General features: G+C 41.4%; 1 protein-coding gene across 1 annotated transcript in view; it reads right to left on the bottom strand.

The window, feature by feature from the left end:
• MAP3K15 (mitogen-activated protein kinase kinase kinase 15) overlaps positions 1-26014 on the bottom strand; it is a 149219-nt gene that overhangs the window by 36092 nt on the left and 87113 nt on the right. The window contains 6 exon segments of the mRNA XM_067723097.1: positions 2005-2054; positions 10352-10459; positions 11919-12069; positions 15011-15170; positions 15402-15514; positions 20440-20610. Of these exon segments, the coding sequence (XP_067579198.1) occupies positions 2005-2054; positions 10352-10459; positions 11919-12069; positions 15011-15170; positions 15402-15514; positions 20440-20610 (753 nt within the window).

Here is a 26014-nt window from a genome sequence, read left to right as displayed (position 1 = left end):
GCTGATGTTTGAGTTTGTATTCATCAACAGACTTTAATATGTATCAAGAACTTACTATATATTCAATGTTAAGCAAAGTGTATGGGCAGCAGGAATGGGAATAAAATATGGTTTCTGTCTTCAAGAGTTTATAAGGTCATTAAAAAGGTATTTGTGAAATAATTTATTGTGATATCAAAGGAATTTCTAGACTTGAAAAATATTAGGACACAGTATTTGTGGCCACACAAGGGAAGTGGAAATAAACGTGGCATTTTAGCTCAAGAAAGGCCTTTAAATGTTATCTGATCCATCCCCACCAAAGGCCTGGATCTGACTCTACAGCTCCTTGAACAGGCAATATTCAGTTTGCCTGGAATATCCAGTGACAGAAAATCATCAGATTCCATCTCCTGATGGATTTCACTGCTGCAAAGTTCTTTACCTGCACTGTGCCAAAGCCTATGCAATGGCCCTCATTTTGCCAGGTACCACTATGCAAAAGGCTAGATTCTATGATTAGCCCTTCAAACAAAGGAAGCCACTTTATCTTGCCCTTTCTAAGTCGTCTCTTCCTGAGATTACAGCTTCTTTGACCATTCCTTACATGTTATGGATTACATGACAAATTACGAGTTGAAACAGCAGAAGTACAGGGTGATTTAAAATGAATTAAAACTAGCTTATACATGAGTAACTTTTCAAAACCAATCTTTAAAGGAACTACCACAGTTAGTTGGATAGCCTTGGGAATGTTCAACACATGCTCTTCATGTCACATTGGTTCCAGGGTCTGATTCACCCCAGGCCCTTTGCACATCCCTGTTGATGACTAAAATGGCAGCAAGAGGTATCTCTATGAGAAGGTACAAACAGAAGGTTCTTGACTACATGTTACCATACAACTTAGTTTCTGGGTAGTACATGTTTGAAAATGTTTAACACCTTTTGAATTATATTTTCTGAGCAGTATTATTCAAATATGCTACTCCGTTCTTAAATGATTTCTCTCCCTTTAAAAGTGATGTAAACATTACTCCGATTTAAACACTGATGTGTCTAGGAAAGGATCATGCTGCATCTGGGGGTAACAGGGATTCATTCATTGGCCTGTGGTCTGAGAATCAGAGAAAAGACATGGAGTTCTAGTCCAAGCCCTTAATATGATGGAAACTATGAAGATACTGAGACCTGGAGAGGCTGAATGATTTGCTCAAGGTCAAACAGCAAAAGAGGGATTAGAACTCATATCTACTCCAGAGTTCCTCCCACCCTTGGGTGTGCTGGCAGGGTCGGACTCAGAGAGCAGCCACACAATTCAGGCCCAAATGGTCAGCGCTCCTGAACCAAATAGCAAGTGGCAGACCTCTCCTGGGAATACACCACCTTACTCACCTGCCAATGCCCTCGGCTCCATTACTCTGCCCAGGAGATCCCAGCCAAGTATCATTACCAAGTAACTCCCAGCTTCAGTTCTGGGGGTCCCTGAGCACCTGAACATCATTGGCTCAAAGAAGAAACACTTTCTCTTTCTACACACATAACTTCTTGTTTTAAAAAAGTTTGACGGGGCTTCCCTGGAGGCGCAGTGGTTGAGAGTCCGCCTGCCGATGCAGGGGACACGGGTTCGTGCCCCGGTCCGGGAAGCTCCCACATGCCGTGGAGCGGCTGGGACCGTGAGCCATGGCCGCTGGGCTTGTGCGTCCGGAGCCTGTGCTCCGAAAGGGGAGAGGCCACAACAGTGAGAGGCCCGCGTACAGCAAAAAAAAAAAAAAAAAAAGTTTGAGACAAGAGAGTTTCGTCTGTTGGATACAAAAACAGCTACTCTGCTATAACAAGCCGAAAAGCCTTACTAGCAGCACATGATGAACAAGCTCGGGCAGGGCAACAAGAGAGAAAATAGTCTGTTTTGGATTCTGTTAAAAATGAGAACACCACGTATTATAAATAAGTACAAACAAAGTGATAAAAACAACATCATTATTTGTATTAAAACAATAATTACATCTTCTCTTATGTTCTAACCTTATTCCTCTAATGGAAGAGGCTGTAAAATTCCATTCATGAATTTGTTTCTGCAGGTATCAAGGACAAAAGTCAGTGGCTTGATGTTTTCCATGCAAAGAATCATTTTTGCTTTCATTCTATGGTCAATTGCTTCTGCTATTTTTTACTTTCAATAGAATTTAGCAGTTAAAGCAAGATATTTCACATAACTTGGAACACCAGAAACATTTTCTAACCTATTGTAAAAATTCATTTGTATCTCTTATCCAGTTTAGAACAAATGATCTAAATATGAAATAGAAACAACAGGCATACAGTACATACACAGTGAGCAGCCTTTCATCTTCTGTCAACGTATCAGGAAAACTCTAAGATGAGTTTGGGAACAGCCCACCCAACTTGAATGACCCACAAAAATGTTTGGAGAGGCAAGAATGTGGCAGACACCAGTCAGTGTTCACCAATCTTCATTTCTTTTTCTCCCTGGGCACATAACTAGACTACATTTCCCAGCCTCCTGTGCAGTTAGGTGGGGTCATTCGATGGAGTTCTGACCAATGGGATGTGAACAAGAGTGATGTGCTCCACCTGTGGGCTTGGCTCATTAGAAACCTCCACAGCAATCCTCTCCTCTACATTCTCTTTCCCCATCCACTACCAGATGGAATGCGGACCCTGCCAACCTGGACATGACATGAGACATAGATGAACTTTTATCATCATAGATAAACTGATATTTGGGGGTTGTTTGTTTTAGCGTCTAGTCTACCATGACTAATACAAAGACTAACTGGGATTTCAATCTGTACAAGATGCACTTAAAAAATACATATATAACTCTGTCCTCTCCCTCCACCACCATCCCTTGCCCTTAAACTATGAACAAAGCTAAGCCTCACAAGGAGTGTCTGAATCCCCAGTTTTAGAAGAGCCATAGGCTACAATACCAATACATTACAACAACAGAGAATAATTTTAAATAAGCAAATACATTAGGTTAGCCTGAGGAATGCCATAAATGACCAGCTAAGCCTCCCAGAGAAGTGTGAGAGCCAAATAACTGAGCGTATGGCTCAGAACAGCCACAAGCGATCGGGTGACAAGTTTCCTGCCATCCTGGAGCAATGACAACAGGCACAGTTGGGAGGATCGTTCCCAATGGGAGAGGATCCACCCAGACATGTTGATGAAACACCTATTATGCACTAGGCAACATACCAGCAGGGACATGGCAGAGAATGACAAAACCCCTGCCCTCATGGGGCTTACAATCGAGTGAGGGAAGATAGGTAATAAATCAAATAGTAAGTGAAGAGCATGGTGGAGGGTGAAAAGTGCTATGAACACAAATAACACAGCAAAGAGCATTAGGTGGGGCAGGAAGTCATGAGTTTTCAAGCAGAAAGCTAAAGGGGGTGAGGGAGTGAGCCATGCAGATAACTGGGGGACCAGTTCCAGGCAGAGGAAACAGCAAGTGCAAAGGCCCTGAGGCAGCAGTGTGCTTTGCATGTTTGGGGACCAGCAAGGAGGGGAGTGAGATGGGAGTGGAGTGAGTGAAGGGGGAGTGGGAGAGAAGGTTAGGGAGATCATGCAGGCCTTTGGAGGCCATCATCAGGACTTTAAGCCTCCCCTCTGTGTGAGAATCACTGAGAGCTGTGAAAGATGAAAGTGGATGAAAACATGAAAGCTATCACATCAGACCCATCTTTATAGAAAGACTGAGTATATTTCAGAGGAGGGATGTGTTCCAAGTCACTGAAAGAGGGTAGTGGTGGAGAACAGGAGTCTGCTTTGGATTCAGGTACAGAAATATCAATGAGGGCAGATTCGAGAGAGCCTGAAAGAGGCTGTATGTATATAGAAAGCTCAACCACACAAGTTTTCAAGTAGGTTTACTCTAGGGTACCTTTAGGGAACTTCTCGATTTGGGAGGAAGCTTTACTGGTTAAGAAGTAAACCACACGGAGGGACTTCCCTGGCAGTCCAGTGGTTAAGACTCTGCACTTCCACTGCAGGGGGCACGGGTTTGATCCTTGGTCAGGGAACTAAGATCCTACATGCTGTGTGGTGAGGCCAAAAAAAATTAATAAAATTAAATCTAAAAAAATTTTTTAAAAAAGAAGTAAACCACACGGAGCTCCCCTCCGCTTTCCCTTTACATCATAATCAATAGGCATTGGGTGGGGGGTTCCTGCTTCATAGGTCCTACAGATATACAAATATAGAAGTCGTGCATGGGCTTGCAGAGAAGCTGGGGAGACACTTTGGAAAACGGATAAATAAGCGATAGGATGTACTTTGCACATGATGCAGACAACTGGGTAGCGAACAGACATTCAATGGAAGGACAGAAGGCGGGAAAGGGTGGTTAGAGATACCTCTGCAAAAGTTAGGACTTGGGTAATTGGAAGAACGAATTCCAGGGAGGGAGAAGGATGAGAACAGAAGTGCAGACGTGAACTCCTGCAGGGCCAGCTCAGGGGACTGTGAGATGACAGATGAAGGTCTGGCTGGGGCTGAGGGTCGGGGAGCAAGAGGAGAAGGAGGGAGGAGAAGGAGGACAGGGTTATATAGGGGCTCGATACGTAATAAAAGACTTTGAGTTTTACCTGCAAAGTCACAGGATCCAATAATGATTGGGGAATATCAAGAGGGCCACTACAAGTGTTTTTTAAATCATTACTAAACTTTTAAGCTGAAATTCGGCATGCATTCAGAAAAGGCTACAGTAATCATCTCAATCAATTTCCACAAAATGAAAAGCCACTGTAACCAGCATCTAAACCAAGAGAGAACGTTAGCAGCAGCCCAGAAGATTCGCTCAGATCCCCTGTTCCCAGCCACTCCTGTCGACCCAAAGGCAACTGCTATTCTGACGTGTCCCACTGTGGAGAGTGTTGCCTGTTCTGGAATATTATACAAATGGAACCGCGAAGTCTGTGCTCTCCTGTGTCTGCAAGGGGAGTTTTTCATGAGCTATCTGGTGGTGTCCGGGCGGGTCAATCAGGAAAGCTGTGACTGTTCTCCTCCTGTCCCGAGCCTCCTGTAAGGCAGCATTCTAATCTTTCCTGAGAGGGGATATTTCACCAAATCATGATGAGGAAACAGATTCAAGATTTTAGCTTTCCACAGTGCCAGAAGCCCCCAGTAACAGTGCATTGGAAGCAGAGCCGGGGTGGGCTCTGGAGAAATGGGCCGGGAAGTCAGAGGGAGGGGACTCCTTCAGGATCCCCTAGGTGCTGACTCAGCCTCTGCCCTCCTACCCCCAGGATGCAGACTTTCAGGGAGGGGGGATTTTTGTGTTAAAAACATAGACTTTTTTTTTTGGTTGTTGTTAAAAGCATAGACTTTTTGTGTGAGATGTTCCAGTCGCTAATATAAGCATAAAAGGCACCTCCCAAAGAGCTTTCCAAAACCAGCAGCCCTACCCGTATGGATAGCAATGGTGGCCACAGTGCACCTGTTGGTGACTTTGGGGCCCACGAGAAGCTGAGGGAGAAACACTGCATTTGCGCCTGCTCTGTGCAGCCTCTCCGCATCGCTGTGCTGGGCGAGCTCGCACCAGCTTGGGAGGCCAGTTGTGCACGTCTCTTCCTAACCCTGTGCTCGGTGACCTGATGTTGCTTGCGTGAAACTGGCCATGACGGGAGTATTTACACCACAGAAATCAGTAAACACTACATATCGGCCCTCTGCTCCCATATCCCCTGGAGAGCTGGTGGTTAAACACTGACCAGCGTACGTTTCTGAATCCCCGGCTGATGAAGCAGACCTTAATCTAATGTTACAGCGGCGCTGTCTGCAGGTGAACGTGTGCCTGTGTGATTGCTTCCCACCACCACAGCACACCGGGAAGAACTGCAAGTCTGTGCAGAGAAGTTATCATTTCACTCCAGGCTAATCTGCTTGCTTCCACAACCTGCAGAATTTTTAAAATGTAAATGAAGGCAAAAGCAAAGCCTTCCTCTCAAAGAAAAAAAGGCAATTTATATTTCTCTCAGACACTTGCTCTGACAACTACCAAGCACTGTGCAAAACATTTCCTCAGTCAAGGAAAACTAGCATTTGCTGCTTATAGAGTTCTTTCTATTTCTTATTACAGACTACATACACAAAGTAACACATTTACAACTAGTGAGATACTATATGTACCGATGGAAATTCCCATTAAAGACCTGCAACCATTATAGATTTGTAGAATTCCATGAGAACAAAACCATTTTGCTCTAAAAGTATGAAGAGTCACTTTAGTAGGATTAGTTTCTTCCACAACTACTTGTCAAAATATGAGGTGTTCACACCAGTCAGAATGGCCATCATCAAAAAATCTACAAACAATAAATGCTGGAGAGGGTGTGGAGAAAAGGGAACCCTCTTGCACTGTTGGTGGGAATGTACATTGATACAGCCACTATGGAGAACAGTACGGAGGTTCCTTATAAAACTAAAAACAGAACTACCATACGACCCAGCAATCCCACTACTGGGCATATACCCTGAGAAAACCATAATTCAAAAAGACACATGCACCCCAATGTTCACTGCAGCACTATTTACAATAGCCAGGTCATGGAAGCAACCTAAATGTCCATCAACAGAGGAATAGATAAAGAAGATGTGGTACATATATACAATGGAATATTACTCAGCCATAAAATGAACAAAATAATGCCATTTGCAGCAACATGGATGGACCTAGAGGTTGTCATACTGAGTGAAGTAAGTCAGACACAGAAAGACAAATATATGATATCGCTTACATGTGGAATCTAAAAAAAAAAAGAAAAAGGCTACAAATGAACTTATCTACAAAACAGAAACAGAGTTACAGATGTAAAAAATAAACTTATGGTTACTGGGGGGTAACGGGGGGAGGGATAAATTGGGAGACTGGGATTGACACATACCCACTACTATATATAAAATGGATAACTGATAAGGACCTACTATATAGCACAGGGAACTCTACTCAATACTTTATAATGGCCTATATGGGAAAAGAATCTAAAAAAGAGTGGATATATGTATAACAGATTCACTTTGCTGTACACCTGAAACTAACACAACATTGTAAACCAACTATACCCCAATAAAAATTAAAAAACAATGGGGCTTCCCTGGTGGCACAGTGGTTGAGAGTCTGCCTGCCAATGCAGGGAACACGGGTTCGAGCCCTGGTCTGGGAAGATCCCACATGCTGCGGAGCAACTGGGCCCTTGAGCCACAACTACTGAGCCTGCGCGTCTGGAGCCTGTGCTCCGCAACAAGAGAGGCCGAGATAGTGAGAGGCCCGCGCACCGCGATGAGGAGTGGCCCCCACTCACCGCAACTAGAGAAAGCCCTTGCGCAGAAACGAAGAACCAACACAGCGAAAAAAAATAAATAAATTTATAAAAAAAGAAGAAATATGAAAAAATTGAGATGACATAGATCAATTTAAAAAAAATTAAAAATGAGGTGTTTCGTTACATCTATCAGTGGAATAGTGAGGTTACAGAATAGAATTTTGAAAATTCTCTTGCATCACAGTGGCATCAATGACACAAAAAACGTAAGCAAGGTTGGCCTCTACTACAAGAATCCCAACACTGAGGACAGGGTGCTTCATGGCAGTGGTACCTGGAGGGGGGAACATAAGCAGGGCTTTGGGGGGTGGGGGCCTGCTAATGTTCCCTTCCCTGGGTTGCACTGGTTACTTACGTGTGTTCACTTGATAAAAAATCCATCAAACTGTACATTTATGAGTTATGCACTTTTCTGTGTTATACTTAAAAGGTTAAAAAAGAAACCAAAGAGGCAAATTTAATAGAAGATACATGCATTCTTCAAATGAGATATATCTGTATGAACACCATGTATGTATCTTATTCTAGCTTCTTCTCTTTTGCTCAAATATTTAAAGCACACAGTGCAGGAAAAATATCCCAGCACATTACGGCAGCTCATCTTCACTAATGGCTATTGACTCTCTTATCAATGAGGAGAAGGTTGCTTCGCTGTTAAATATTAGACAAGGTTACTGGCTTACATTTGTGTTATAGACTTAATGTTTGTGTCTCCACAAATTCATATGTTGGAGCCCTAACCCCCAGTGTGATGGTATTTGGAGATGGTGGCCTTTGACAGGTGATTAGGTCACCAGGGTGGAGCCCTCGTGATGGGATTAGTACCCTATATAAGAAGAGACAGGAGAGAGTTCTCTATCTCTTTCCATTATGGGAGAAGAGGGCAAGAAGACCACCATCTGCAAACCAGGAAGAGGGTTCTCACCAGAACCTGACCATGCAGGCACCCTGATCTCAGACTTTCCAGCCTCCAGGACTGTGAGAAATAAATTTCTGTTGTTTGAGCCAGGGGTCCCCAAACCCTGGGCTGCAGACCAGTACCCGTCTGCGGACCAGTACCAGTCTGCGGCCTGTTAGGAATCCAGCTGCACAGCAGGAGATGAGCCGAGAGTGGGCGAGTGGGCGAGTGGGCGGGCGGGTGGGTGAGCGACCGAAGCTTCATCTGCCGCTCCCCATCGCTCACATTACCGCCTGAATCATCCCCCCCGCCCCCAGATCTGTGGAAAAACTGTCTTCCACAAAACCGGTCCCTGGTGCCAAAAAGGTTGGGGACCGCTGGTTTAAGCCACGCAGTCTGTGGTATTCTGTTACAGCAGCTCAAGCAGACTAAGGCAACTGGAAATATCATTCATGACTATATATTTTTCATATGTACCTTTATTGAAGTATAACTGATATAGAAAGAACTGCACCTATTTAATGTGCATAATTTGATGAGTTTGGACACACGCCAGCACTTGTGATACCATCACCACAATCAAGGTACTAGATATATCCAACACCTTCCAAAGTGTCCTTGTGTCCCTTGGGTTTTGTTTTTATTTGTGTGTGTGGTAAGAACAAATATGGTATTTACCCTCTTAACAAATGTGAAGTGCAAAATCCCATATTGTTAACTATAGGCACTGTGCTGTACAGCAGCTCTCTATGACCTATTTATCTAGCATAACTGAAACTTTATACCCATTGAACAATGGAAAGTTGTTGTATCATGACTATTTCTGATAAAGATTTTCCAATATGATTCTGAGCCTCTCCTTATTCTCTGATGTTGTATTTTATTTTTGAAGATATTGCTTATTTTTACCTGATTAAGACATAATTGCTCACGCTCGTTTCCAGGGGGAAAAAAATCCTTCTTTGCCAAGTTGATGGCAGAACTCTCCCCACACTCCATGAAAACACAGACATAGCAAATAGATCTAATGTACTTGTCAAAGGTGCTACCTATTTTTATTACTACAAAATATTTTATTAAAGAAAAAATCTGATGAAGTACTTTAGACAAATACAGATGAAAATATAGCTGTTACCACAAAACGTGAGGCCTGGCCCAGCATTTGCGTAATATCTTTAATGGGCAATGAAAATGTTTCCACTCCTATATTGCTGGTGTGAGTATAAATTAGAATAGTACAAATTTGCCAGTAGCTATCGAATTTTAAACATATGTAGTCTTGAAGCCAGCAGGTCCAATTCTGGGACTCTTTGCTCCTGAAACATCTACACGCACGTGGTATGGTGTAACCACCAGGATGTGCACTGGCGTGTTTACCATCAGCTAGAATGCAAAACTGAAACCTAAATGTGCATTAGCAGGACAGTAGTAAAATAAATTATGGCTCATCCATACCCAGAAATGCACCACCATGATATGGGAATATAGGGAACATCGCATTTTAAAAATCCGGTGGATCAGTGTGTGCTATGTGAAAAACTGTCCACGATGTATGGATCGTTTAAAAAGAGTAAGTTGCAAAATAACAAATCTCACCATATGATCTCACATTAATGAAAATGCTTCTTCCCCCTATACATATGTATATTATATATATAATGGATACATGTATACACACATTATACATATATAACTGAGCTTAGAGAAAGGTATAGATGGACATCCATCAAATCATTGGTGATGGGAATACATACCAAGTTTGGGGGATTTGGAGGGACTTGCACTTTATTCCTTATCCACTTCCTTCATGGTTTAACTCATTTTTTTCCACAAGTTTATATTCATTCGTATATAAATACATATATATACACACACGTATATATACACATATGTATATACACACGTAGCTATACATATAATACAAATATATATATTTGGAAAACCCTGCTTCCTTTCCTCCATCTGTGATTACACTCTCTCATATAGTCCTGTAACTCAGAAGTTAGGCATGGGTGCCTGTTCTTTCAAGTACTACAATATAGTTGACTCTCCTACTTCAAAACTGAATTTTTCATTAAATAATACAGAATAAAGAGAGAGCTGTTTATGATTGTTTTCTTACCATTTCCATGGGTGAGACGTGCCACAGAGAAGCTGTCCTCTCCTCAGCTTCACTGTTTATAGAGACATACGAAGGCTGGAAGACTTTGGTTGGTTCCATCACCAGAACCTAAAAGAACAGATTTCTGTAATGCGTGGGAACATGCCACATAGGTTATCTTGCCCAGTGAGGACGTGGGAAGTTCTGGACTCCGCAGATCCTCTACGTGTACCTACTATGCAGCAACCCTGCTCTAGGACCGGTGGATACGGCGGCCCACAATCCCTTCCCTATGGGAGGTCTATGCTCTGATGGGGCAGATAGTATAACTAACAGATAAGGATATGCAGTAAGGTAATATACAGACCTCTGAAGAAAATAAGGCAGAATAATGGTGAGGAAGGGGTGGGGGACACTTCTTTAAACAGAGGGGCCAAGAAAGGCTTGCCTGAGGACGTCACAGAGAAGAAAGAGGAAGGCTACACTTTTTGAGAGAAATTAGGAAGTAAACTTGAGGATCCACAGGTAGGTACCCAAGTCTGCAAAAAATGCAAGAGGATGAAGAGTGAGGTGACAGTCCATCAGTCATATTTTATTTTGCTGGGGGAGAGGGAGGGAAGGAAGGAAGGAGAGAAGGACGGAGAGATGAAGAGGAACGGGGTGAAAAAGGGGGAGAGAGAGAGAGGGAGAATGAATTTCCAAAGCAAATAAAGCAACATGTTTATTGCTAAGCTGGGTAGAGATAACATGAGGGTCTGTTCCATTATTTTTTTTGTACCTTTCAGTAGGTTTGAAATATTTCATAATTCACAGAAGATTTAAAAACTTATTGCCCAGGCACAAAATCGTTATCATAATCATTTCAAACAACATAATCTTTTATTCGATGTTTCATGAAATTCTGAACACTGAATGTTCACAAAATCTTATGACATAAACACGAAACACAATTATCTGAAGTTCAGTTTCTGGGATGCTTAGATGTCTTACTCATGACTCCTTATAAGATGATCATAAAATTGAAACAAAAACTCAATGAAAAGCTAAAAGCGGTTTTGCTTTTCAATGACGTTTTAAAAAGTAATTAGTGGCATTGGAGGCAAACCAAAGCTCAACAGGAAACAGCTGTGAATTCGAAAATTTTACTATTAGTGTTGCATTGTTGTGGAACCAAGTTTCTCCTTCTCAGCACTATGCACATTTTGGGGCTGGATAATTTTGTGTTGGGGGCAGGAGACTGTCCTGTGCATTGTCGGAGGTTTAGTGGCATCCTTGGCCTCCACCCCACTAGATGCCAGTAGCAACACCTTTCCCACAGTTGTGACAACCAGAATGTCTCCAGACGTTGCCAAACGGCCTCTGGGGGACAAAAATCACTCCTAGTTGAGAACCACTATTTTAGAGGATATAGCCAGCTTTTTCTAGTGAGTTGATCGCTCGCTGGCTGATTCTACGTAAGACTGATGGATCTCTTAACATTTTCAATTACTCTAAGGGTTTCTTCCTTTCAGAGTATTCAGTAATTAGATAGTACCAACCCCAGTTTCTTTTTTTTTAATCTTAAAAAAATGGATTTAGCATCTCTTACTGGAAATCTGAGTCCATTAGTAACTTCATTTGTTGCCTCAAAAATTATATCTAACCAGAAGTTCAGCCGTTCTTGCCTGGGTGAATGTTCAATAATGGGTTTCTTGAAGCGCTGAATTAATAACAAGTTCTGAACTAATGATCACAGGTACCTGGAAAAATCATGAGCACCAATAAATTAATTCCCAAAGAAACGGAATTCAATTCTACTTCCTTTAAAAGAAGGTTCCCAAAAGCCTTATTTCTTAAATTCATAGTGTGTAGCAAGTGCTTCTTAATAATTTGGCAGCCACATACTTAATTAAAAGAAACCCAAAGGGGGCAAAATAAGCTTGTCCAACAAACATACAACAAGGCTTTTACGAACACTGGGCTAAACCTCAGTTTTGGTACATTGTGTTCAAAGAGACTGGCAAGCATTTGCTATCTTAATTAACAAGAGCAAGTGGTTTGAAGTTCAAAGCAACTGCAAAATGAAAAAATTTCAAACTCAGTGTCTTCTTTTCTAACTACCCTTTTTATTTTGAGGTAATTATAGATTTACATAGTTATAAGAAACAATACAGAGAGATCCCACGTGCCCTTGGTTTATCGCAACGGTAACATTATGTAAAATTCTAGAATAATATCACAATCAGGATACTGACATTGATACAGTCAAGACAGAAAATACTTCCATCCACAAGGATCCCTCAGGTTTCCCTTCTATAGCTACACCAACTTCCTTCGCATCCCCATCCCCTCTTTGACCTCTGGCAATCACTAATATTAAACTCAATGTACTTTCTGTTTAAAAAAATTAGATCTGACCTGGTAGATTTTGAATTTATAAGGTCTTCAATCTCACCACACCTTTACTATCTTTAGGCAAACTGAACTCTTTGAAAACACAGTTGCCAGGCAGTGGTGGTCACATCCTCTCTGGTAGTGAATGGGGTTGGTGGGGAGGTGTTTCTGCTGATAGTATCAGAGTATTATTTTGCCCTTTGAGGATAAGGTCTGGAGCTATCCTGGGAAGGCAGATCAGCTAGGCTCTGACTGACTTGCTTGGGTACTGTGTAGTAAAGGATTAATTCAGCAGGACTGGGTTGCCCAAGTATACATTCCAAAGAAAGGTCTGGCCCTTGAGTGGCTTCTGAGAGATCACTTCTAAGCCCTTGGGATATCCTGCCTGATAAGAGTCTCTGTCTACCTGGGGCCTTGCGCCAGGCCAGCTAGTTTACGCTAACAGTATGATTCATGGTGGGGACCCTGGGCCATGCTGTATCAGTGTGATCTCCAGAGAGGCTGGGGACTCAGTGACTAAGGTCGGCTACATGGGTGCTTCACGCCTACATAATTGACCCCCAATAAAAACCCTGGACACCAAGGCTTGGTGAGCTTCCCTGGGTGACAATAATTTGTACATGTTGTCATATATCATTGCTGGGAGAATTAAGCACTGTCCATGACTCCACTGGGAGAGGACAACTGGAAGCTTATGCCTGGTCTCTCCTGAGTTCTGCCCTACGTGCCTTTTGCCTTTGCTGCTTTTAATCTATATACTCTCACTGCAATAAACCATAACCATGAGTAGAACAGCTTTTCTGAGTTCTGTGAGTTCTTCTAGCAAATCGTGAACCTCAGGGTGGTCTTGAACCCACAACAATAGGTACCAACACTGTAAGTCACTCCAGGTTCTGATGTAATAGGAATGTATTCAAGCCTCAGGTCTCCTCTCCAGAGTCAGCTCTGTCTGGCTCAGATGCAACAATGCACCTTAAAATTAGAATTCTGCGAACAGCAGCCACTCCAGGAGGGCTGGAAGCTCAGCCTGCCTCTGTGTTCTCTCAGCCTCAGAAAACTTTCAAGAGGTTAATAGGGTTTTGGGGTCAAATTTATGTCCTCCAGATGGGAAAGAAGTACAGTCAAACTAGATAGGAATGCTGAGATGCCTACCCCTGAGAGTCCAGATTGGCCCACTGAGCTGAGAAATAGAAGGGGACAGACGAATACGGATCGTTAAAAGTAAAAAATCTTAAATTATGTAAGTAATCCAGATGCATTTTATACAAATCAGAAAATAAGAGTTAAAAAAGCAGGTTACAAACTTCTTAATCTGCTACCTCCCTGAGACAGCCACCGTCAATATGTTGGAGCAAATCCATGACTCATCATTTTTTCATTATACAAATATCTACTGAGACTCTATTACGAAACTATAGCAATCAATAATATAACCACAACTCTAATGGAGCTTAACGTCTATTGGGAAGTCAGCTATTGCCCAACCCTCCCAGACCCTCCTCTGAGTCACATATGAAACAGAGGTTTTTAATTAAAATGAGTCCATATAAAGCAGTAGCTCTCAAAGTGTGGTCCCCAGACTAAGGTCAGCTTGTAATTTCTAAATGCAAATTCTCAGGCCCCACCCTAGACCCTTTGAACCAGAAATCTGAAGGGTTAGGCCCAGCAATCTGTGTTTTAATCAACACAGGTGGTTCTGATAATGTCCAAGTCTGAGCACTGATATAGAAAAATATACCCTGCCTCTGGCTTTTCATATTCAATGATAAACCATGAACACATTTCCATGTCTCCAAGTATTCCTTCTTGTACATTTTAATGGCTGTATAATGTGCTAACCTAGGGCCACTGCTGGGCCACCATTTTCTCGACCATATCTATAATTGGTGTTTCAGTTCCAGTTTTCATTTGTGATGAAAATCATTTTCTTGGTGTACTTTTAGCTTTACTATCTGCTTTCTCACAAATGCACAATATGTACTGATACCCAAGAACGTTCTGCTCTTGAGGACCTATGTGGTCTGAAAAGATTAATAGGGCTGAGAGTTTTGTCTTGGAGACAGCATGTAGGGATACATTGTGTGTGGGGGTGTCTGTCTGTCTGTCTTTCCCTCCCGTCACATAAAACCAAGCAAGGCCTCAAGAGTTGCTCTTTCTGCCCTAACTTTGCTTTAATGAAGAAGTCAGAAGGAAAAACGTAGCAATTGTTATTATTTTTGGCATTCACACCTTTTCCTCCTGGGGGAAACCTTTCAGAACAAGATCAGATATTGACATGGGTGATGAAAACACATAGACCTGACTCACCAGACTGGAGGTTTCAGTTTGAACAACCTCTCTGCTGCCTGGACAGCTTTCCCAACATCACTGGCCAACATGCTGACGTTGAAGATATGACCCACATCCCAGTAATCGTTCATTTTCTCCAAGCTCCCTTTTCTTCCCAACAAACTGTTCAGCCGGACACCTTAAGAATTTGAATTTTAGATAAAGTTATGAAAAGTCTTCCTAGTTTCCACCATATTATGGAAGCCTTTAGAGGAGAAAATGGGCATTTTATTTGGGCTACTGCCTCAGGTGTGCTATCATACAGTAACTGTTCCTTTTGAAATATAATGTTGGTCATTTGGACGTAATTTTTAATGCTGAACTTGTGTTACCAAAGCATATCAACATCTGCAGTCATAAACAGCTTTACCTATCTTCCTAAGCTCCATGGAAGTTTCAAATTGCTGTCCAGCAACTATCAGCAAAACTGCAAGGTTGATTCCTGAATAAAGAGATGGCTAGAGCTCAAACCCTTTGCAATACCTGTAATTACAGAACCATCAAATTCCTATTATATCATTTTATTATGGTAGAGGGAAAAAGTGCAAATACTAGCACAAACCAACCTTCTCATGAAAATTTGTACTACTCTAATTTATTGTTTCACAGCTCTCCTCCAGCCGCCCATGTTTACTAACAGCCACATGTAGCAGTCAGATAGCTTCTTAAAAATGTCATAATAGGGACTTCCCTGGTGGTCTAGTGGGTAAGACTCCACGCTCCCAATGCAGGGGGCCCGGGTGTGATCCCTGGTTGGGGAACTAGATCCCGCATGCTGCAACTAAGAAGCCCGCATCCCGCAACTAAAGATCTGGCGTGCCGCAACGAAGATACAGCACAGCCAAAATAAATAAATACATACATAAATATTTTTTAAAATGTCATAATAGCAACACAGAAACTAACACTACAGAGTCTTAAAATCTTTCTTCAGAGGGTTTAGAGTTTTAAAATAAAAGCCATGATCATCGTATAAAGTAAGGAAACTATATTAAAGGGTACAAAAGAAATTTAAAACCTATTATAATTCTACTACCAAAAGTAGAACACAATTTGATGTCCACATATCATTTTTAAAGTTATACTCCATTTGCACATTGAGCATTTTTTATTTCATGGAAATCACAACAGGTATAGGCTTTTTCTCTGCAGGCAGTCTGTTTGCTTATATCATGAAATGGAATTATTTTTTCATGTATGAAGCAGTACTGCCAAAATCCTGGATTGCAAAGAGCAGTGGCATATAAAGTGAGAGAAGGGGGCTTCCCTGGTGGCGCAATGGTTAAGAATCCACCAGCCAATACAGAGGACACAGGTTCGAGCCCTGGTCTGGGAAGATCCCACATGCCACAAAGCAACTAAGCCCGTGCACCACAACTACTGAGCCTGTGCTCTAGAGGCCGTGAGCCACAACTACTGAAGCCCGCGCACCACAACTACTGAAGCCCACGTGCCTAGAACCCATTCTCTGCAACAAGAGAAGCCACCGCAATGAGAAGCCCGTGCACCGCAACGAAGAGTAGCCCCCGCTTGCCACAACTAGAGAAAGCCCGTGTGCAACGAAGACCCAATGCAGCCAAAAATAAAATAAAATAAATAAATTTATTAAAAAAATAATAAAGTGAGAGAAGGGGCAGGGATCTATTACATTAGGATAAAAAACAAGATCCAAAACTGTGAATACCATTTTTATACCAAAAGGTTAACCATGCCATTTTTAATTCTCTTATTTATTCTTTTTTCTACGCATAAAAATTTTCTTTCTCTTCCATGAGTGAGTATGAACATCATGATCAGGAAAAAAAGAATTTGATCAATGAAGTAATGATGTAAAAATTTCTTTTTGTACACCAGGCCTGATTTTATCAGTCGTGTGACAACGGGAGGATCAAACACCAACAAAACATAAAATTGTGGAAGGGAGAACTTATCAGTTAAATCTGACCATAAATCATAAACTCAATTAAAATCTGATTTTATGAGCTTTGGGGCATGATACAAGTACCCTCAGAGGGACTAGAGGATATCAAGAAAGTCACTCCAACCCTAGTCAACAGAATTCCAATAAAATTGAAACCTCTCCCCCACTCCCCCGGGTATATCTTGGGGATTTTAAATTCCATATCCTACTGTATTTGATTTTTCTTTTACTATGAAAAGTTATCTGGGAAGAGGGCAGAGAGGGTGACTTCTCTGTGCTTCTTATTCACAAATGAAACAGGCCCAGCTTGGGGACAGACAAGTCTTGAACTCAGAGTCGGGACTGCAGTCCCAGGTTTGTGTCTGACCAGCCCCGCGACCTTGAACCAGCCCCTGCCTCTCTGAGCTGCATGTTGCACATCTCTGAGAGCAAGGTGACCCTCACGGTCTCACCGGAGCCATCATGCCCTGACCAGAAGACTCTGCTTTATCTGCTCCTGTATCCACTGCCACGACCTTCTCAAGTGCATGCAAAAGGCTCCTCTGACTTCCTTGAAGGAGCCACTGGCAGTAATTTCCTGACCTGGAGGTTCAATTCTTGGCCACGACGCTGGGAACACAGCTTCCTATTTTGGCTGTACCAAACTTTAATTTCCCTTCCTTTCCCTTCCCTTCAACACCCTGAGTGATTTCTCTTGAGCATACAGTGCACGGGTGCTACTGGGGATTAACTAAGAGTAAAACAAGGTCCCCGCCCTCTAAGAACCTATACCATGATGGAAGTGATAATATCTACACACAATTAGTGAAAATACTAATTTTTCACGAGTGTGGTAACCTAAAACCACACAAACCCAAGTCTAGAGGGACTCACAGAAGACAGAGAGGCTTGAGATGTGGCATGAAGATGGACAGAATTATAACAATAGTGATTTAGAAAGGGAACCCCAGGCACAGAAAATGGCAGGAGAAGAGATGGGAGTTTGGGGAGCTCCTAAGGAACTTCAGTTTACTTGGACATATATCAGATAGTGGGAAACAGGGCTAGGGGTAGGTTGGAGAAAGTCTGCAAAGCGCCTAGAATGGGGATCTAAGAGTTTGAAGTTTTATTTAATAAGGAGTGGAGAGCCATTTTGGATCTTTGAGCTTTAGGAGGAGTAAGCTGTTAATCTATGAAGGACAGATTTTAGAGACACCAAGCAGAGAGCCTACTTGGGATACCGTTAGAACATTCCTGGCAAGAGACTAAAAAAAAAAAAAAAATGGCGCCGATTTGGGGTGGTGGTGATGGGAAAGGATGGGTAGGGAGTGAGGGAAGGCTCACAGAAGGACTGGAATTGGGAACTGACTGTATGTGGAGATAAGTGAGTGAAAGTTATCAAACATTAACCAAAAGTGTATGCTTAGAAGGCTAAAGAATGGTTGTAAGAAAGCAAGACAATGGAAGCCATCCCTTGTGGAGAAGAGGAAACGACTTCAGCCTTAGACATGTTGAGTCTTAAATACCAGCACCATCTTGAGGTAGAACAGGTGGGCAAAGAGAGGGGTGATGTGGGGCCAAAGCTTAGGATAGAGGGTGGACTGGAGATCAACTAAAGGTTCCAAGGTGTGGGAGTGACTGGGATCACCAGGGGAAAGTAGAGATGGAGAGAAGAGGGAAGAGGACAAAGTCCAACGTGTATGGAAGGAAAACAAAGACGAGGCGGGAGAGGGGGAGAGGAAGCAGTTAGAATTAAATGAGAATTAAATGAAATGAATTAAATGCAGCAGCGATACCACGAGCTCTGGTGATGGAGAGGGATGGTGTAGGCTGCTGGCTCTACCTTTACAATATATCCAGGTTCTGACACCTCATCATTTTCATCACTACTACCCTGGTTCAAGTCCCCATCAGCTCTTCTCTGAATTTCTGCAGTAGTCTCCTAACTGTTCCCTGCTTCTGCCCTCACCCATGTGATAGATTATTTAATAACCACAAAGCCCTCCCATCCCACTATGCACACACATTTGCCATGTCTCCCACCCACAGGCTGGAGTCTATTTCTCCACCCCTTTGAATCTGGGCTGACCATGTGATTCGCTCTGACCAAGAACATGTGGCAGAACTGACCCTGTGTGAGTTCCTGAGCCTTCAGAGGCTTTCTGGCTTCCACATCCACTCTCTGAGAATGCTGCCCACCAGGTAAGAAAGCTGGTCTACCAGGATTAGAACTACCCGTTAGAGAATGGAGGCTCACCACCAACAGCCAGCACCAGCTGTCACGTGTGTATGAGGCCATTTTAGACCTTCCAGCCCTGCTGATTCTCCAGATGACTACAACTTTAGGAGTGAGCACAGCACTTACGGAGTGGAACCACCAGAGGAACTGCCTGGGCAATCCACAGAATCATGAGAGATCATAAATCATTGTTTTAAGCCACTAAGTTTTGGAGATGCTTGGGGTTTTTTTTTTTTTTTGGTTTGTTTTTTTGGCCAAGCTGTGTGGCTTGCAGGATCTTAGTTACCCGACCAGGGACTGAACCCGGGGCTTTGGTAGTGAGAGTGCAGAGCCCTAACCACTGGACCGCCAGGGAATTCCCAGGAGATGCTTGTTATGCAGTAAATGATAGCTGACACACCCCCTAAAATGTATTCATAACAGTGAGAGTACTCTGGTTAAAATGCATGTCAGATCTTGTCACTCCTCTGCTCAGAATATTCCAGCACTGTATCATCTCACCCAGAGTAAAAGGGTCTTCTGCTCTCCCATTTCCTGCCACTCTTCCCCTTGCTCCTGCCTCACCATCCTTGAGCATGCTCAGCATGCTTCCTCCTCAGGGTTTTTGCCCTTGTTATCCCCTCCTTGTGGAACACAGTTATCTGCAAGGCTCATGCCCTCATCACCTCTACATCTTTATTCACCTTCACTGACCATCCTATATAAAACTGTAGACAACTCCCAGTCCTCCTTTCCCTCGTCCCTGATTAACTTTTCCCCCTCACCAGCAGCTGACATCCTATATATTTTACTGTATTTGTTTGTCTGACTTTCCTTACCAGCAATGCAAGGTCCATGAGGGCATGGATTCGTATCTCCTGTGTCTTTATCCCCACCATCTAGAAAGTTTCTGGCATGCAGTAAACCCTCAAAAAACATTTGTTGAATAAATGAATGAATAAGTAATGAACGGCTCACTGAGAAGATAATGCTACGACGATGGTGGAACAAGGTTCTGGAAGGAGTAGCTGGGAAGGAGTGTGCTGAGCCTCCTCGCCCTGATAAATGAGTGAACTTGTGGAAAGAATGTCACCAGTAGAAAAGCCTGTTTCTAACGGTTTCCTTTTGGAAAAAGGAATCTGGAAATTCCCAGACCACATTTATGGCATTTTTTTCACTGCCAGCAAACAGGCAGACACACATATGTAGGGAAAAGACCTGGATCCTTAGCCTGTGCAATTCTATTCTTTGCAAAGAGGCACATGCTACTGACTAGGGCTGAGGGTTTACCACTCAATGGCGTTGTCTCGGCTGGCATCATCTTTGCAGTCCGAATCCAAGAAGATGTCCTTGTATATCCTCCCGCAGAGGCAGAACATGTCGGGGGCCGGGTGGTCACAGCTCTGCAGAACCTGGAGCATGACCTGCAGAGCCTTCTCACGATCGCCTGTGCTGTTTCTTCTGAAAGATTCATGTGATAAGACGACAAATGTCTGAATCAAGACACGGGAGTATATATGCATTCACTCTGTGAAAGGCTGGTGCTTTAGCAGGAAAAAGATCTAAATTATATTTCATTTTTCATATTTAAATGAAAGAACTGCTTAAGATCCACACCAGTAAGTCTCATTCAATCATACTCTGTCCTACCTGATCCTTCCTCTTTAAATTAGACCTAGACTGTAGATAAAAGCATATGCAGACCAATGTATTTGGAAAGACAGAAAAAAAATAATATGGCAGCCTCCTGTCATTGGATGGGAGAGTAAGGATTTCAGAAGCTAAGCCTGAATCATGAGGATGAGACAGTTTGACACAAGGTTCTTTTGGAAAAGCGGCAGGTCCCCAAATTCAGAAAGACAAGATGAATTTAGAAATGTATCCTGGCATTTCTTGACCTGAAATGCCTTGTCATCTTCAAACGGGGAAGGACTCCAGTAATTCCTGTTATACCCATCGGAATACAAAATTATTTATATATTCATAAATCACAGTCTTCTTTATTATTTCATTATATGGTAAAATTTTCATTTTATGTACAGGAAATGGATTCCTTAGACAGTTGTTAAAAGAATTTTTTGCCACAAAATAACTTGAGTTTGCGGCTGTGAAATATTAACAGTGTTCCTGTGAAGGTTTGGAAGCACAGGTCCATCAGAAGTGAGGACTGATTAAATCAACTATGGCTAATGATATTCATATTCATATTATAATATAAAATATTAAACATTATAAAAAGAAATGAAACAACATCTATGTAATACTGCTGTGGAGAGATCTCCAGAATATCCTGTTAAGACAAGAAAGCAAGACGTTGAAAACTGTGCACAGAATGCTACCTTTTTATTAAGAAAAGGGGGGGATGTGAATAAACATATGCATCTGCTTTCATTCTTTCAAAATGGAAGATAAAACAAAAGGTAACAAAAATGGCTACTGATAGGTGGAGGGAAAAAACATGATGAAGGGGACAGGGACAGATAGAGGTTACACTTCTTGGAATTTGAAACTATTGATACATAAGATTTTTACATAATTATAAAAGAAAATGAAATAATTTTTAAAATGTTGCCTAAAGACACTGTTTGCCAATGAACATACCGTCTGAATTTGCAGCTGGGGCAAAACAAAACAAATGAACCTGTGCATCCGGTTGATGGCTTTACCCACAAAAGAGAGAAACTAATTTATCACATGGCTTAAAAACACAGCAATTCGACTGTATTTTCCTAAGAGGATATAACCTAAGGAAAAAAATATAAATGCAAAGAAATCTTAAAGTTTCCAGTAATCATACTGTTAGTGATAATACTAATACTGGTATTTTGAAAATGCTATATATTTACAGTATAGAATACAACAAACAATGATGTTAACTTAATATCATGAGGAACCAGATTTTTCAGCATAAGAGATACAAATACAAAATCACAGAAGTAAAAATCCTGTAGTCCTCAATTTGAATTGGGACATCAGTATGAATTCATGAGGTGGTTTCCCCAGCACTGTCTACCAAAAAGGCCAACTCAGTAGCAATGACAACCTCCAAGCCCTGACTGGGGTCTGTAAACATTATCTCTCACTAAAGAAACCAGGACTCCTTGAAAGAATCATTGATTCCAGATATGTCTAAGATGATCCTGGTACATCTTAACACACAAAGAAGCAAAGAAGCTACTAAACTCATATCAAAGACTCAGGAGCCAACCGGAATCAGTTTTTGGCCAAAGACGGGACAATTTGAGCATTAAGAAGAACAATAACTATAAAGCATTGAAACACATCAACTATCACTAAAATTATGAGTTCATAATGATCTTATAAAACCTCACTGGTCACTCTTGGAGGATGCTAACAAACGAATTCATTGTTTTTGAAAACTGATCAAGGCAAAATTAAGCATATAGCTTCCTTTTCCCATACAAACTGTACACCAGGGTAACCAAGTCACTGATGAGTGAAAATTTCTCTTTATAAAGTATTTGTGCTAATAACTCAGGAATTAATTATAAAATTCAAATATCACTATTTTACAACCCCTAATGAAATAACGGATCTAGGCAATGATCGCAAGGGCCACTAACATCACAAAAAGAGAAAAAACAGATAAAGTATACAATCAACTATTAAGTATTCTTTAAAAACAAATCAAACCGATCTAAATAGATATTTCTCCAAAGACATATGGATGGCCAAAAAGCACAGGAAAAGATGCTCAACATCACTAATTATTAGAGAAATGCGAATCAAAACTACAATGAGGTATCACCTCACACGTGTCAGAATGGCCATCATCAAGAAGTCTACAAACAAATGCTGGAGAGGGTGTGGAGAAAAGGGAACCCTCTTACACTGTTGGTGGGAATGTAAATTGGTATAGCCACTATGGAGAACAGTATGCAGGTTCCTTAAAAAACTAAAAATAGAGTTATCCTATGATCCTGCAATCCCACTCCTGGGCATATATCCGGAGAAAGCCGTAATTCAAAAAGATACATGCACCCCAATGTTCATTGCAGCACCATTTACAATAGCCAAGATGTGGAAGCAACCTAAATGTCCACTGACAGAGGAATGGATAAAGAAGATGTGGTACATATATATGATGGAATATTACTCAGCCAGAAAAAGAAATAATGCCATTTGCAGCAACATGGATGGACCTAGAGATTATCATACTAAGTGAAATAAGTCGGACAGAGAAAGACAAATATATGATATCGCTCATATGTGGAATATAATTTTAAAAAATGATACAAACGAACTTATTTACAAAACAGAAGCAGACTTACAGATCTTGAAATCAACCTTATGGTTACCAAAGGGGAAACATGGGGCAGGGAGGGATAAATAAGCATTTGGGATTAACAAACACACACTACTATATATAAGATAGATAACCAACAAGGACTACTGTATAGCACAGGGAACTCTGCTCAATATTCTGTAGTAACCTATATGGGAAAAGAATCTGAAAAAGAATGGATATATGTATAACTGAATCACTTTGCTGTACACCTGAAACTAACACAATATTGTAAATCAACTATACTCCAATATAAAATAAAAATTAAATTAAAAAAATCAAACCAGAATCTGAAATAAGCCTCCAGATTTAACTACCAACTTACGGGGATTGGTGGGGGGGGGGGGATTTACTAAATTACACCACAGGGATATGATCAGCAAAATCCAGAGATTTGGAAATTCTACAGGACAAATGGCTTCCCTAACAAATAAATTATAAGGAAAAGAAAAAATAAGAGAAGGAGGAAAGTTGATATGACTTAAGAGTCATATCAACCAAACGCAATGTGTACACTTTGTCTGGATCATGTCAAACCAAGCCACTGTTAAAAAAAAAAAAGAGAGACAGACAGACACACACACAATTTGGAAAATTTGAACACTGATATTAAGGAATTATTGTCAATTTTTAGGTATGATAACATAATCATGATTATGGTTTTTTTTGTGTGTGTGTGTGTGTTTTTTTTTTTGCGGCACGCGGGCCTCTCACCGCTGCGGCCTCTCCCGTTGCGGAGCACAGGCTCCGGACGCGCAGGCCCAGCGGCCATGGCTCACGGGCCCAGCCGCTCCGCGGCATGTGGGATCCTCCCGGACCAGGGCACGAACCCGCATCCCCCGCATCGGCAGGTGGACTTCCAACCACTGCGCCACCAGGGAAGCCCATGATTATGTTTTACAAAAGTCCTTAACCTTTAGGGACACATACCGAAATATCTAGAGTTGAAATGGCATGTCTTTGTTTCATAATTAACCCAGTGTTGCAGTAGAGGGAGTGGGTGCGAGTGAGCGGGAAACAAAACTGGCTTGTGATGATAATTACTGAAGTGGATATGGGATAAACGGGGGTTTGTTATATTATTCCTTACTTTTGAATGTATTTGAAATTTATATAATAAAAAAAAGAAAAGGTACTCATCCTGACTCAACAATTCTACTTCTGGAATCTATAATATAGAAATAATTATACACACACACACACACACACACACACACACTCTCTCTCTCAAGAATTTTTGAACAAATGTTTATCATGGCATTGTTCAGAACTGAAAAACTGGAGACGATCCAAATGTCCATTAACGTAAGAGTGGTAAAATATATTTTGTAACAACCGAACTATGGAATATCATGCAACCCTTGCAAAGAGGCAAATCTGTATGAAATTATATAGAAGAACGTCCATAATAGTTCATGGGAAAAATAATTGCTGAACTAAATGAATAGCACGATCCCACCCTTTGCAGTAAACTCTATTTACATATCAGTTTATGTGCAGAGACAAAAGTCTGGAAGGATACACATTAAGTTGTTCAAAAAATCATTGTTGAGATTTGTACAAGGTGTTCTTGTGTTTATTTTACTAATAACTATTCTAATAAGGGGATTATTCTTTTTAATTTCTTGGCAATTGTACAACAGGCTCTTTTTTGCTTTCTTTCCTGAGGACCTGTACCTGAAAAGACTACTACGTCATCCAAGAAGACAGATTAGTACCTGAAACAGCCTTTCTCAACTGGGGTCCTGCTAGAGAATCAAGCCCTAGAGAAAACTGATTATTTGAGTGACTATTTTCTCCATTCTCCCAAGGATGGTACACAGCTAGCCCCATTAAGGATGAATAAGAGAGCTCATTCAATTGATACAATGAAGGCCTTAGGGCATTAGGGCTTAATTCTCTTGCAGAACCCAACCTGGGCTGAGAAGGGCTAATCCAGACACTCGGCATCCTTCTGGAAGCCTGCAATAATTAAGCCTCTATTTCAACTCAGACTTTTTCTATTTTCTACCTTGGTCTTGTTCTAATACATTGGATCCTTCCTCTCTTTGGCCACAGAATCCAACTTTACCAGCCTACGAACAACACCTGTTGATAAACAGCTCACCCATGATGTTCTTTAATTTTTAAAAGTCAACAGCTACCAACTCAGCTCAAATTTACTAAAGCATTTAAATAATTTCTAGAGTCTGTGGCGAGAAAATGAAGAAGATTAAAACTTTAATGAGGTACAAAATTTCTATACCTGTTATGAGCCAACTTTTGAGGTGCGAAATATTCAGAATTCTGAAAAGATGTACTTAACTCTTTTAAATGCTTAATTATTGATCTGAGTTCAGGTTTGTTTGATTTTCTTTAGACCAATTACATCAAGATTTCCCCTGAATTTTTTCATTAACTTGAAACTTACTCTTGTTACTCAAAATAAAAGGTCTTTTGAGGATAAACAAAACAAAAAATCAAACATTTGCAAAGAGTGAAAAGCAAAGGATTTTCAGCTTAATAGCCACTTTGAGACAGGTGCTAAACAGCTAATCCCTTTAGTGGTTAATAATCAGT

Source organism: Pseudorca crassidens, chromosome X (assembly GCF_039906515.1).
Source record: "Pseudorca crassidens isolate mPseCra1 chromosome X, mPseCra1.hap1, whole genome shotgun sequence".
In the NCBI taxonomy this organism is placed as follows: Eukaryota; Metazoa; Chordata; class Mammalia; order Artiodactyla; family Delphinidae; genus Pseudorca; species Pseudorca crassidens.
This window is presented reverse-complemented; position numbering and strand designations above follow the sequence as displayed.